Raw genomic sequence first — 12,515 nt, forward strand, 5'->3', positions numbered from 1 at the left:
ACGATACGCGCTACCTGTATGGCCCTGAGGATGTCCCATGGGCTGCAAGCGACCGGCAGGCGGAGAATCACTGCTCTAAAGAGCCACAGCGCGCTCCCTCCACATGGAGCTGAGTAAGCTGCCCTACAGCACCCTGCCAGAGGAGGGCAGTCATGACCCCTGGGGCAGACTGCACCCTCCTGCCCCTTCTTCCTTTCTTCAACCGCACACACGTTGGGGGGATTTGGAGTTGAACTGAGAGGCTAGGCAAGCTTCACCCATAGCAATGCCTGCCCCTCATGGCTGGCCTGCAGCACCCTGCCGCACCAGCCTAAATCCTCAGCCCTGCAGCCGCCCCAATGCACCACACACCTGCTCCGCAGCACCCCATGCTCCACCAGCCTGATCTCCCTGCCTTCCACGGGCCTCTGGCCTGCGCTACACGGCCCCTGCTATGCCAGCCCAGGACCACCCCCGCCCCCGCCAGCGCTGGCTCTCAGCACAGGATTTGAAGTGGCCTGTGTGCAAAGCCCAGCACCTGGCCTAGCCCATGGCATCCATCAGTGGCACTAGCATGTTTGCATCAATCTCCTGTATGCAGACAGACTCCCCCGCTTACAGATTTTCCCCCAGGACGCCCCCCCACCCTCATCACCCTCAGCACGAAATGGTGAGAAATGAAACCAGACGATCGTGAGAAATAACTGCACATTATAAAGAATCAGGCAGGAAGGGGCCGGGGTTCTGCTGCCCATCATGGCCCCTCCACATCCCACCTCTAACAAAGCTGGAGGGGGTGGGGGTCAGATTTGGCCTATTGCTGCCCTTTGAGCTCCAGGAACACATCACTTGCGCCGCCCCAGCGCTCTGCTGCCGTTGGGGGGGCAGACGCACGTGGGGCTGCCATCGGCTTCCCGGAGCGTGATGAGCCCATAAACCTACCAGGGCCAGAGGGAAACAACGAGCCAGTATTGCAGGGGAAAGGCCCAGGCCACGGCCTCAGCTCAGTCGCCTCCCTCCAAGCTCTGAAGGCCAAAGGACGCCAGGGAGAGACGGGACAGGCCCGGGCGTCTCTACCGACAGCCGCACTCCACTGCCACCATGTTGGGGTACGTCGTGACCTGCATGCCCTCCCCGGTGAAGCGGATGATCTCCTTGCTGGAGTATTTGACTGGCACACAGCAGGGGCTGCGCCGGAGGGGCGTGCCCCGTTCCTGCATGTCCAGCAGCAGCACCGTGTGGGAGGAGTAGTTGGGGATGCGGGCAGAGAGCGGGCGCTGGCAGGAGCCCTCGCAGTTGTTGGCAATGTATTCCGCAGGGACGATGATGAAATCGTAGTGGAGGTCGACCGTCAGCTCCTGCAGCCGGCAGTAGGCCTGGGGCCCAGCGCTGCGGTTCTGCCGGGACACCTTCCTCTTCTCCTGCCAGTGGGCGCGCACCGTCTGCAGGGCTTTGAGCAGCAGCAGCGTGCGCAGCTTCCGGTGGCCACGGGGCAGCTCCGTGGGGTCGCTGCTGCCCGAGCCCAGGGGGTAATAGCAGAAAGCCAGGAGGTGCTGGAAGAGGTCCATGTTGGCTTGAAAGGCTGGGATCTCCCTCAGCTCCTGGATGACAGCCTGGAGCTTCTCCAGCAGCTGCTGCAGCAGGCTCCCCTCCAGCTGCCAGTGCCCGAACTGCTGCTCCAGCAGCGCCTGGCTGTTCTGGGGGAACAGGAGCACCAGGGGCTCGTCCGACTGCACCAGCCGCTCCAGGGCTGCCTGCTCCGACAGATTGAGCAGCTGGTGAGGAAGCGTCTCCATCGTCTTGAAGTCCAGCCTGTGGTGGAGGCCGGAGGCAGTAGGCGGCTCCCCCGAGGGGCTCAGGACCCTGCTGACGAACCTGGTCAGGCTGCCCAGGAACTGGTCACGGCTGCCGGGCGCTGGGGACGAAGCATTGGCCTGGCCAGCAGCTGCATTAGAGGCCGGCTCCTCGGCCTTGCCACCAGGGGGCGAGCTGCCAGGGGGAGACAGACCGGGTCACAAAGGGTCCTTTATGCGAGGGGCCCAACCACAGGCCTGGGGGTTCCCCCTCCCCCACGGGGCCCAGATCCCCCTCACCCCATGATGGGCACAGGGCCTCCCCCAAGGGGCCCAGATCCCCCACCATGGGCACAGGGCCTTCCCCTCCCCCATGGGGCATAGGAGCACGGGGCCTCCCCGCACACACACACTTGGGACAAGGCACCGACCGCAGGGCCTGGCACTCCCTGCCCCACTCCTGCCATAGGACATTATCAGGACACTGCAGAGCACATTCTGCCTGACCCAGTCTCCTAGCACCCCAGTGCCCCCAGGGCTCTGGACTGGAGCGGGCTCCCAACCCAGGAATGCGGGGGGCTGGAGCCTGAGGGGCTTTCTTTGTGCTCCACAGGGAGCTCAGTGCTGGCGAATGGTGCCCAGCTGGCAGCCCCGGGAGCAGAGGCCTCTAGCCACAGAGCAGGTGCAGCTGAATGAGCCTCCCACCCTGGCCTACCAACAGCCCCCTCCCATGGTCCATCCGTGGGGCTCGCTGTCCCTCGGGACTTGCGCTGGAGCAGTGACAGGCTGGAGGGGAGGTTGCCACGTGGGCACCTGTCTCCCAAGAACAAGACTGAGAACCACCCAACTCATTTCACATGGCCCTGAGGGGGACATGCTGCACTCAGACCTGGGGGCAGCCTCTTCCCCAAGCCACCAGCCCCTGCACACACCCCCATCTTCAGAAGTGCCCTCAGCATGTGACTGGGCTGCCCCCAAAGAAGCCAACCCATTGCAGAGCCCTGGCCATGGAGAACAGCCCAGAAAGGGTCAGTCTGCCGGGACACTGTCCCACCACGCCCAGCATGGGCGCTGCTCCGATCTGACACTCGGCCTGTCCGTTCTAACCCCCTGGGCAAAGCAGGGGGGCTAGGCCAGGCTGAGCTGCTCAGAGCTGACGCCAGGTGACTGGGGGTGTCCCCAGCTGGAATGGCGGGCGCTCCCCTCCCCCGGTTCCCATCCTGAAAGCCTGCACACCTGGGCTGTGGGTAAGGGACCGTCTCCACCACGCCGCCCGCTGAGAGGAAGGAAGAGGGGGACGGGGCGTCTTCCTCGCACCGCGGCTTCACCAGCAAGAGCAAGGCTGGGGTCATCCTGGTGAAACACTTCTCGTCAGCACCGAAGAGCAGTTGCTGGGCCTCCAGTGGGGGCAGGAGGGAGCCTGGCAGGGAGTGGAGAGGATGGAGAAGGGGGAATCAGCAGCGGCAGGACGCCCCTTCCCACTAAGGGGCTTGGTGCCCTCCCCAGACACCCACCCAGCCCCTGGGGTGGAGCCCACAGTTGTCCTCACGCTACAGCTGGGGATGAAAACGATGGGGCTTTCAAAAGGTCCCCCAGAGCCCCAGATAGAACCCAGGAGTCTGGGCTGCCACTCCCCCGCACTAACCCCTAGGCTGTACTGCCTACGCGGATAACCCCTCTGTGTTTGCGTACAGCGGCCAGTCAGCGGGAGCTACCTCTGCCATCACACTCGAGACCCCAATGGGCTACGGGCCACCCAGCCATCAGAGAACTCTCAGCTGCCCGGGAGCCCCCCTCGTACCTCCGTCACCGGGACGCCTGATTGCCAAGGAAACGTCAAAGCTGAGCTGCCGGTGTGAGCGGATGGCAGACATCACCGAGGCCCCGAGCAGCAGGTACCGGGTGTCCCTGGAGAGGCAGAGAGCCTGCAGAGAGAGCAGAGCCCCGGCGGAGGTGGAAGAGAGCAGGTGGGTGCACACGAACCTGTCCCTGCCTGGCTCACCCCGTACGGTGGGACAAGAGCCCAGCAGGCCCAGACTGTACCCAGGGGACAGGCCTGCAGAGGCCCAGGCAGCTGAGCATGAAGGAATGTGAATCGGAGGTAACTGACTGTCCGGGATCTGGAGGGGACCGGCAGCCTGGTCTGGATCTCCCCCTGCCTGCAAACCAGAGGCCTTGCTGGCTACAAAGGCAGCTCTGTCCATTTCCTTCAGGGATCTACACACACGCAGCATTATAATCTGTTCCTGGCTGTTTCAGGCTTCTCAGCACATCCGCTGAGCTGCTCCCAGGGCTGCAGGGCTCAGAGGGGGCAGGCAGGGCCGTGCCCCTGGGGAACAGGGCGAGGGGGGCTCCATCTCTTCAGCACTGGGAGATGCTGGGAAAGGAAAGGGGCAGAGTCTGGAGCAGTGGCCACAGCATCTTTCCCGCTGCGCCTCCCTTCTCCGGCTGGGAGTGGTGCTTAGCGCCCATGGCCCACTCAGTCCTGTGACTGCCAACAAGGAGCTGACGGGTTTTTCAGCCCTGAGACCCAGCATGCTCACGCCACCCCAGCCACAGAGCAGCTGGGAGGCAGCTTCCAGCCCCTGCTGACCTGAGATGATTTCACCCAAGTGCTGGAGGGTCAGAGGGCTGCCTCCAACCCTGCCATTCTGGCAACGCTGACGCGGAGCCCACCTAGCCTGGGGCTTGGTTGTAAGTTCAGATTTAAAGAAACGAGCTTCTAAGCTGCCTGGGATTCTCCCTGTGCAGCCGACTGGGTGGCAGACCCCTGAAAGGCAAGCAGCTGCCTCCTCCAGCCATGGGCAGCTCAACGCCAGAGGAGCCTGACCAGTGCTCCAGCATGTCCCAAGGGAGCGCACTCACATGCCTGCTATGCTTTACTACCCCCCGAAGGCCACAGGAGCTCGGTCACTGCCTCCGACAGGGCTCCTGTATTTACTCCTTCCCCAACAGAGGGCGAAACCCTACAGTCAGAGGTAGCTTTGTCTGAGTAAAGGCTGCAAGATTTGGCTGGACACATCTGAACGCCATTAGAAGTCTCTGTATTTATTTCCTCTCAGTGGTTCAGCCTCAAACATGCTCAGTGCACATGTGCGGAGCGGATCTACCCAGCTGGCTGCGCACTCCCCCTGGGAGCTGAAAGCCAGCAGATACACAAAGCTCACTCTCCTGTAGTGGGATCAGCTGTGACAGCCTCGTTTGCGTCAGCGATATAAGCAAATCCTGGCTCTGGGACATACAGGGAGCAGCCCTGCTGAGAGAAGGCAGCAAGGGTAGGGGGGTTAATATTCACAGGGGTGGTTCCTGTGAAAAATGTGAAATGGCAAAAGGGTGCCTGTAGGGGGCACTGCCCCCAGTCACGCCCTGCTGCTGCAGAACTGCTTCATGGAAAGCACTTGAAAAATCTGGCTGCTTATCTTAGTGCAGGGCCGCCCAGAGGATTCAGGGGGCCCGAAATTGCAATATTATAGAATACTATATTCTCGTGGGGGCCCCTGTGGGGCCCAGGGCAAATTGTCCCACTTGCCGCGCCCCCCCCCCCCCCCGGTGGCCGTGTTTTAGTGCCTACATGGCAGCTGAGCTCTTGGAAATCCAGCTCTTCGCGGGCACTTCTGCTCTGAAAAGTGACAATTAAAATGCCTCATCCTTATCCAACAGCTCTGTATCAGAGCCCAGTTGGCCCAGCTGTGGAAGACACCAGAGGCTGTTCCCATTAGCACTGCAAGGCCAGTCCAGCTCCAGGAGAGGGTGCTGGAGTCTAGTCCTTCCTGAGCAGCCGCCATGGAACCGTCCTAGGTTCCCCTTGCAGGGCCAAATTTAGCCTTTGGTGTCTCCTGTCCAACCCCGTCGTCACCGAGGGCAGAATCCAGCCTGCAGACTCAGCCCAGGGGAGAGAGGGGAAGAGTCATTCCCGGGGTACAGCTACACTGCAAACGGCAGCCCACGGCCGGGACTCAGAGCCCAGTTCTACAGCCTCCAGCATGCGGGGCTCACGCTCCGAGTCCGGCACGAAAGGCAGCTGTGTCGACGCTGTGACTCAGGCCGGAGCTTGGGCTCTGAAGCCCACTCACCCCCCAGGCTTCAGAGCCTGAACCTCTACACGGCTGCTTTTAGCACCAGAAGCCGGTGCTCTGGGACTCGAGCCCAGCTAGGTGCAATGCCGGCGAACAGCGTGGCTCTGGGCCCCCCTTCAGTGGGGATAACACGCGCACACCGTTACGAGCTGGCTTCAGCCAGCAGAACCGGTCCTTTGGCTCCTGCATTTAGATACAGAGGTGCTAGTTTTATTCCTCACCGATGACCCAGCCAGGGCTGTCGTTACGAGTTCAGTGACCCTGCACCCATGTGAAGTGAGCACATCTGAGTGGGAATCCCCAACAGCCCATATACACAGAGCCCTCCGGGGCCATTTTCACAGCCGCCCCTCAGAGCAGAGCCACTCGCAGCTCAGGCAACTTGATGCATTTTATCAGTGGATTCATAGGGAGGCAGAGAGCGCAGCAGGGTTGGTGCATCCGCCCCTGCTGCCTGGTTACATGGGATGCCTCAGCCGGGGAGCCACCCTTCCCAGGAGTAACCACCGCCTCTCCCTTGCTGGACACAGCCTGGCACGCCGATGCTAGAGAGGCTGGAGCATGGGAGTGCTGGCAGGTGAGTGGTGCTGTCATTTGACTGGGTGATGAATTGATAGTGAGCAACCCCCACCCCCGCGGAAGCTGAGAGCTCTCTGCCTTCCTCCCCAAGGAGCATGGGAAGTTCTGGCTGCACACAGAGATCCCCCTCCCCTTTGTCTTTCCCACCGTCCTCAGTTTGGATGATGGGATAAGAGCGCCACCTATAGGAACACCAGGGACACATCAAATCTCCACCCACTACATCAGGGACTCCCAGAGAATCCATGGAGGAGGTGGTGGAGGGATGGGCACCAGTATCATGGCACAAAATAGAAGTGACGGTGCAAAGTGATCTATGCAACCTAAAGCAACGTGCTTACTTGGCTGGTAGCCTGTGCCAGTCCCAGTCCAGCTCCTAGTGTGGGGACCTGTGCTGCAAAACCCCCAACATGACAGATGCTCCTTGGTAGCAGCAGCGGGGGCCAAGGATTGGCTGAGCCCTGTTAGTGATCTAGGACAAGGCGTGTTGGGGGTGGGGGGGAGCATGCCCTGCCACTGCTCAGCTGTGCGGAACAGCTAAAGAAAGCCAGCCTTGGGCAGCTGCTTACCTGCTTCTGGTGCAGCCCTTCTCCTGCTGCCAGGAGCTTCTCTCTTGCTTTGCTGCCCTTTCTTTCCCTGCTTCCAGGATAAAACACCAGCAAGGCAGACTGGAGCTCTCCAAGTGACCGCCCCACGTCCTCTTGAAAAGCCAGCTTAAACCTGAGCTTCGTCTCTGCATCCCACTTCACTGCCAGAGAAAAGCCAACACAAACAGCATGACTCTCTCGCTGGGGAAATGGAAATACACCTTAGCATGCAGCTAACCTGTGGAACTCCTGGACACAAGATGTCAGAGGCCAAGTATATCAAGGGACACCAAAAAAAGGATTAGGCAGACTGTGATAATGGCTGAGGAATCCACACTGGGACTAGCTAGAAAACAAAACCACGGGAGTTATAAACCTCTCTGTCGCAGGGCATAAGACAATCGGTAACTGCCAGGGATGAAGCAGTTGTTTCTCCTATAGGCAGGTTATTCTAGATCACCACCCACTGCTGGGATTATTGCACCTTCCTCTGAAGCAGCTGGTGCCAGGATAATGAGCTGAACAGATCCCTGTCTGAACTGCCAATTCCTAGGCTCCTTGGGTTTCAGGGCTGCCACAGGGATCTACCCCAGCCCCTTGTCTGCTGGTGGCATTAGACGGTATTTGCTCCTGCTGCCCTGCCCATACCATGGGATTTCAGGACATTTTTGCCCAGCCCTTGTTCCAAGCCAAGATTAGGCCAGGTGCCACTTTAACAAACCCCATCTGCTCCTACACGTTGCCCCTGGCTGCCATTTCCCAGTCTCTGGGCTCAGTGGGATGCCCTCCAATGCTGCACACTATGTCCAGCCTGCACATCTCAGTAGCACTGAGGACAGAATCCAGATCCTCCTGCTTCAAAAGCGCAGACCCTGCCCCTTAGAGGGAAGCCGTGTTTAGCATTATGTAGGGGCCTAGAATACACCGCAGTTCTGATTCCGTCCAACAGACTCCCACACACGCTGCACCCAGTTCATTCCAAGACTGAAACCTTCCCCCTTTTCAAACTCTGACCGGTCTAGTTTCTCCAGACTCTCACTCCTCCTGCTGTCTGACTTTAAGATGGACCCCTGGTTACCCCTCCAGAGATGGCTCTTCGCACCCACAGCAGCCTCCGGGGTAAGCGTGTAGGTGTGTGGCCTCCTGAAATCGGTCACAGCAGGATGTCTTTCAAGGAGATGGGATAAGGCACTTGGAGGACATCACAAACGTGTTCTCTGGCAGAAGCTATTCCAGTAACAAGCTGGTCTTAGAGGAGCACAAGACCCTACCACTGATCCCTGTAGGGCTCACCACTAATTTATACACAGTATTTAGGAAGCTCCTAGAAAGGAGGAGGCAGGAGAAGCAGTAATGAGGAAGTCACTCAAAGATCTCCAAGCCACAGAGCAGGGTGAATTGCTCACCCTAACGATAACCAGTCCTGGCAAAATGCACATCCTGGATCCGAAGCTATAGCTTGTTCAGAGGCAGGGACCAGAGGGCTGGAGTGGGAGGGGCGACACCCAAGTCAGAACGGCCATACTGGGTCAGACCAATGGTCCATCTACCCCAGTATCCTGTCTCCCTACAGTGCTGGTGCCAGATGCTTCAGAGGGAGTTTAAGACCAAAAACGTTTAGAACCAGCCACTGATTTGGGGGCACCTCAGTTGCTGGGTACCAACTTGGGCTAAGTGACTTGTGCTGTTGATCCAGCCAGGAGCTTGACTACAGTGGTGATGGGTGTGGTGATCCTGGAGAGATCAGAGCATTAGAAAAGGCATCAGAGCCAAATTGAACGGGTCCTGACTCCCAGGCCTCTGTTCAACCCAACGAATCACACAGCCTCTGTAAACCTGGTTTTGCAAGAAGACCCTTAACTTTGCATTGAGTGACATGACTAGTGCTAACTAGCAAATGCCAGTGATAATGCAGCAAAATATGGCTGAATGCTTGGGGGACACCATTTTGCTAAATTGAGGAACAAATTTGTTTTCATTAAAAAAAGTACAAAAAATGGTTAACTACAAAAGCTTCCTGCTGTTTCACAGGCCCTGGGAAGCTTCCCCAGGCCAGAAGTAACAGATTATTCAGCCATACGCAATAAATACAACTGTCCTGGGAGCAGTTCTAGCGTGGTTTCTCTCACCGGGTGTGCCCAAGATTTCTTTCTGTCTGAGAACAGTAATACAAAGCTATGCTTCAGGATGAACTGGATCGCTCGGGGCACTGCCGCCCAGGGACAGCACTCTTCAGCTCTGCATTGCTGATTCGAATCCAGCCCAAGTCAGAGTTAAACAGCTGCTGGGTGCTCAGGGACGCCACGCAGGTATCCATGGAACAAAACCCAGCTTCTGAGCCAGCCACCGCTGTACAGGCAGGCTCAGCAGAGCGGCCAAAAAAATGGACATGCCTTGGAGACTGAATTCCCTTTTCATCCATGGACATGATCCCACCCCTGACCTGGAGAAGTGAAGCGAGGGAACACACACATTGCAGCTGCATATGACTAAACCGATGTCAAGGCCTGAAGGGCCCATTATGATCATCTAATCTGACCACCTCAAGCCAGCACTAAGTGTTATATATTTAAACATGCTGTTGGCTGGGTGTAGGGGAGTGGGAAGAAAGTTCACCCACTTTAACTAGCATAGTTCTCAGCCAGGTCAAAACCTTGCCCATGCTAGAATGCTGCTGGTAAGGGATCCCTCCGACAGACGTGGCTGCCAGGGTGAATTCACCAGGGCCAAAGACAGAACCTCACTGATTTAGGAGAGTCTCAATGGTGCCCTTTCCTCACAGCCACCCCAGGGTAAGTGTGAGGGGTGGCTACACCTGGACAGATCCATTCACATTTGCCTGCTTAAGCATCCTCGTGCCACGTACTGCAAAGGGGGAACTGCAGGGTTTTTACACAGGCAAACTCACCCTGGCAGCAAGGACTGAGATATGCTTCAAGAACAGGATTGGAGACATTTCGCAGGAGACTGACACTACCAGGGAAAGAACAAGAGTGAATTGTTCTCAGCAATCGGCTCTTTCTAGGATTTTATGCCAGGCCCACCGCTGGGGTATGAAGAGCTCCTATGAACTGGGTCACTGGTAAGAGCAGGCAAGAACATTGTTGCCACCTTTAGGAACATATCCTCCCTCCCCCCTCTTTTCTGCAGTAAGAGAACATGGTCTCAACTGATCCTTTGGATTTTACCGTAAATACTGGAGGAACGAGTGAGATGGCCCTTGAGGGCCAGGAACAAGGGCAGTGGTGGAGTCCATTAACCCAGCAGCACTGGAAGTCAAAGCAGAGGATGGGAGGTTGTTAGGGATGGGGACACACTCGAGGTGATCACCGCAATTCAGATGGTGGCTAAAGACAAATGGGAAGTTTATTGTACTGATTAGGTAATTTCTACTCAGAGAGGGACTCCCCTTCCCTCCCCCATTTCATCTTCTACCAACCCCTCTCTTTGGTGTGCAAAGCAGTATTTGCTGGGTAACACCATGCGTATCAACATGGTATCTCAGCATCTCTCTCAACCCAGTCAGTCAGTTCAGGGGTCTCTTAGCACCTACCTTCTTCAAGATGCAGCACAAGGAACCTGTTCTCCCCTGGGTCGGCCAAGTGAGCACTGATGTGTTTCAGAGACAGGAGAGCTGAATGGGTCTCTCCAGCAGGACAGATCCCAAAGGTCTCCAGCCGGCCTTGATCCCAGCTTGAACGTCTCACCACCTTGAGGAAATCGCTTTCATAGCTGGTAAGGACCCCCACGACTTCCAAGTGGCTCTGGCCCAAGCCGTACCTCCTGCCCATTTTCACTCTGCACACTGGCCCTTCCAGCCCACCAATGGGCCAAGGAGGGAGGCTGGAATCTGACCCCAACACTGGGAAAACTGCCTCCTCCGGGATGAGCTGGGGGCATTTTGCTCCTTTGGCATCATCTCCTGGCTTGTCACTCTTCAAGAGGAGACGAGTAGCAGTGGTGGCCTTGGACGTCAATGGCATTAAGTTGGGTTCTGCTCCTTCATATATGCGCCCGTCTTCCTTTTCTCTCCACTCCTCTCCAAGTCCCGACTCCTTTGAAAAGGTTATTTCCAGTTCTTCAGCAAGTGAAAGTCCTCCCCCAACGCCTCCTTTTCCAAGCAGAGCCATTGAGGGGAGGAGCAGCAGCAGGCACTGCAAAGCCATTGCAAGCACAGGCCTCATGTTCCACCTCCGAGCAGCTCTCAACTCCGAGGCTAGTTACTCGAGTGCATCCCTCGAAACACTTATGTAAGGGGAGGACTGCATCTCCCGTTCAAACAAAGTGACCTTGGGTTGACAATGCACAACACACCTCCCCTGAGAAAAATTCAGAGGCCAATGTGCTATTGAGGAGGGAGGGCCGATTCAAAGGAGTTTTTCTGTTCTATTTTTGGCATCGCATCTAGCACTTGGAAATGTTATAAAATTAAAGCTGTTTACCTTATTTGTAGGGATGCTTGTCCTTGACTTAAGATGTTTTTAAAGAAGGGTGTGGAGAAAGAAGGCCAGTCCGGCTTGAATCTTCACTGGGATTGGCAGACATTTCTCTTAGGGCTTGAAACATCCAGGGGGTCAGAATTGCTTAGACTGGAAAGTATGGGTATAAGTAGGGGGAATGGGAAGAAACTGAGGGAAGGTAGGTTTAGACTGATCCGCTCTCTGGGAAGCTTCCCTTGATTACTGGGAGCACCACTTCTTCCATTCTGCAGACAGTTTAGAGAGGTCACCTCAAAAAGATTCGCATTCTGGTCCAACTCCTCCCAAAAAACCTCAGTGCTTGGGTCTTAAAATATTTCATTCTGCAGGAGCATCAGGAAGGGGTCTCCCAAGGGAAGTAATGGAAGCCTCAGACCTTGAGACAAAAACTGGACTGGATTAGAGAACACAGGGAATAATCCTGCAATAGCCCGTCCCCACTGGGCCATAACAACTACTGGCAACTTCTCCTTTTTCCCTTCTCGGATACCAACAGTACCAAACGGCTAAGGCTGGCCACCACATCTATTCTATAGAAATTTGATGCCCATGGGTCTTCAAAACCAAGTTCAACGCACAGCCAGACCTTTCTGTTGGTCCACAGGGTCAGTGTGCAATACTCATGAGCTAGATACAGCACAGAGACTCTCAATCTGCAGCAGCGCTGGAGACCACGGTCTGGGAATAGACCAAAGGGCTTGTTTGCTCAGAGTTCTCCTCTACTGACTCACAAGTGACAGCCTCCAACCCATCTCAGGGTAAGATATTTCAACCTGATAGACACAGATTCAAGCCACAAAGGCTATTAAGATGCAGGTTTCAGGGTACCAGCTGAGCACCAGCTCATCTTAAGAGAAATCCCTCTTACTATTGTTCTACAAGTTAAAAATCGCACAATTTTCATTTTAAAAATGTTTGTGGCTTTGTCCACTTCAAAATTCTACTTTACAATGATCTTGCCCACAGCTGTCTGACACAAGCCATCCAAGTTCTCAGACAGAATCTCTGTACAGCTTCTGCACT

General features: G+C 56.5%; 1 protein-coding gene across 1 annotated transcript; it reads right to left on the reverse strand.

The window, feature by feature from the left end:
* Positions 1-914: 914 nt before the first annotated feature.
* On the reverse strand, positions 915-11,274 carry AMH (anti-Mullerian hormone). Its single transcript, XM_039516231.1, has 5 exons — positions 10,568-11,274; positions 6,997-7,175; positions 3,574-3,697; positions 3,009-3,192; positions 915-1,968 (listed from the first exon to the last, which is right to left on the reverse strand). Exons 1-5 carry the CDS (start codon positions 11,196-11,198, stop codon positions 1,053-1,055), a joined length of 2,034 nt encoding a protein of 677 aa, XP_039372165.1. The 5' UTR covers positions 11,199-11,274; the 3' UTR covers positions 915-1,052.
* Positions 11,275-12,515: the final 1,241 nt, after the last annotated feature.

The sequence above is a fragment of the Mauremys reevesii genome, linkage group 26, assembly GCF_016161935.1.
Source record: "Mauremys reevesii isolate NIE-2019 linkage group 26, ASM1616193v1, whole genome shotgun sequence".
NCBI lineage: Eukaryota > Metazoa > Chordata > Testudines > Geoemydidae > Mauremys > Mauremys reevesii.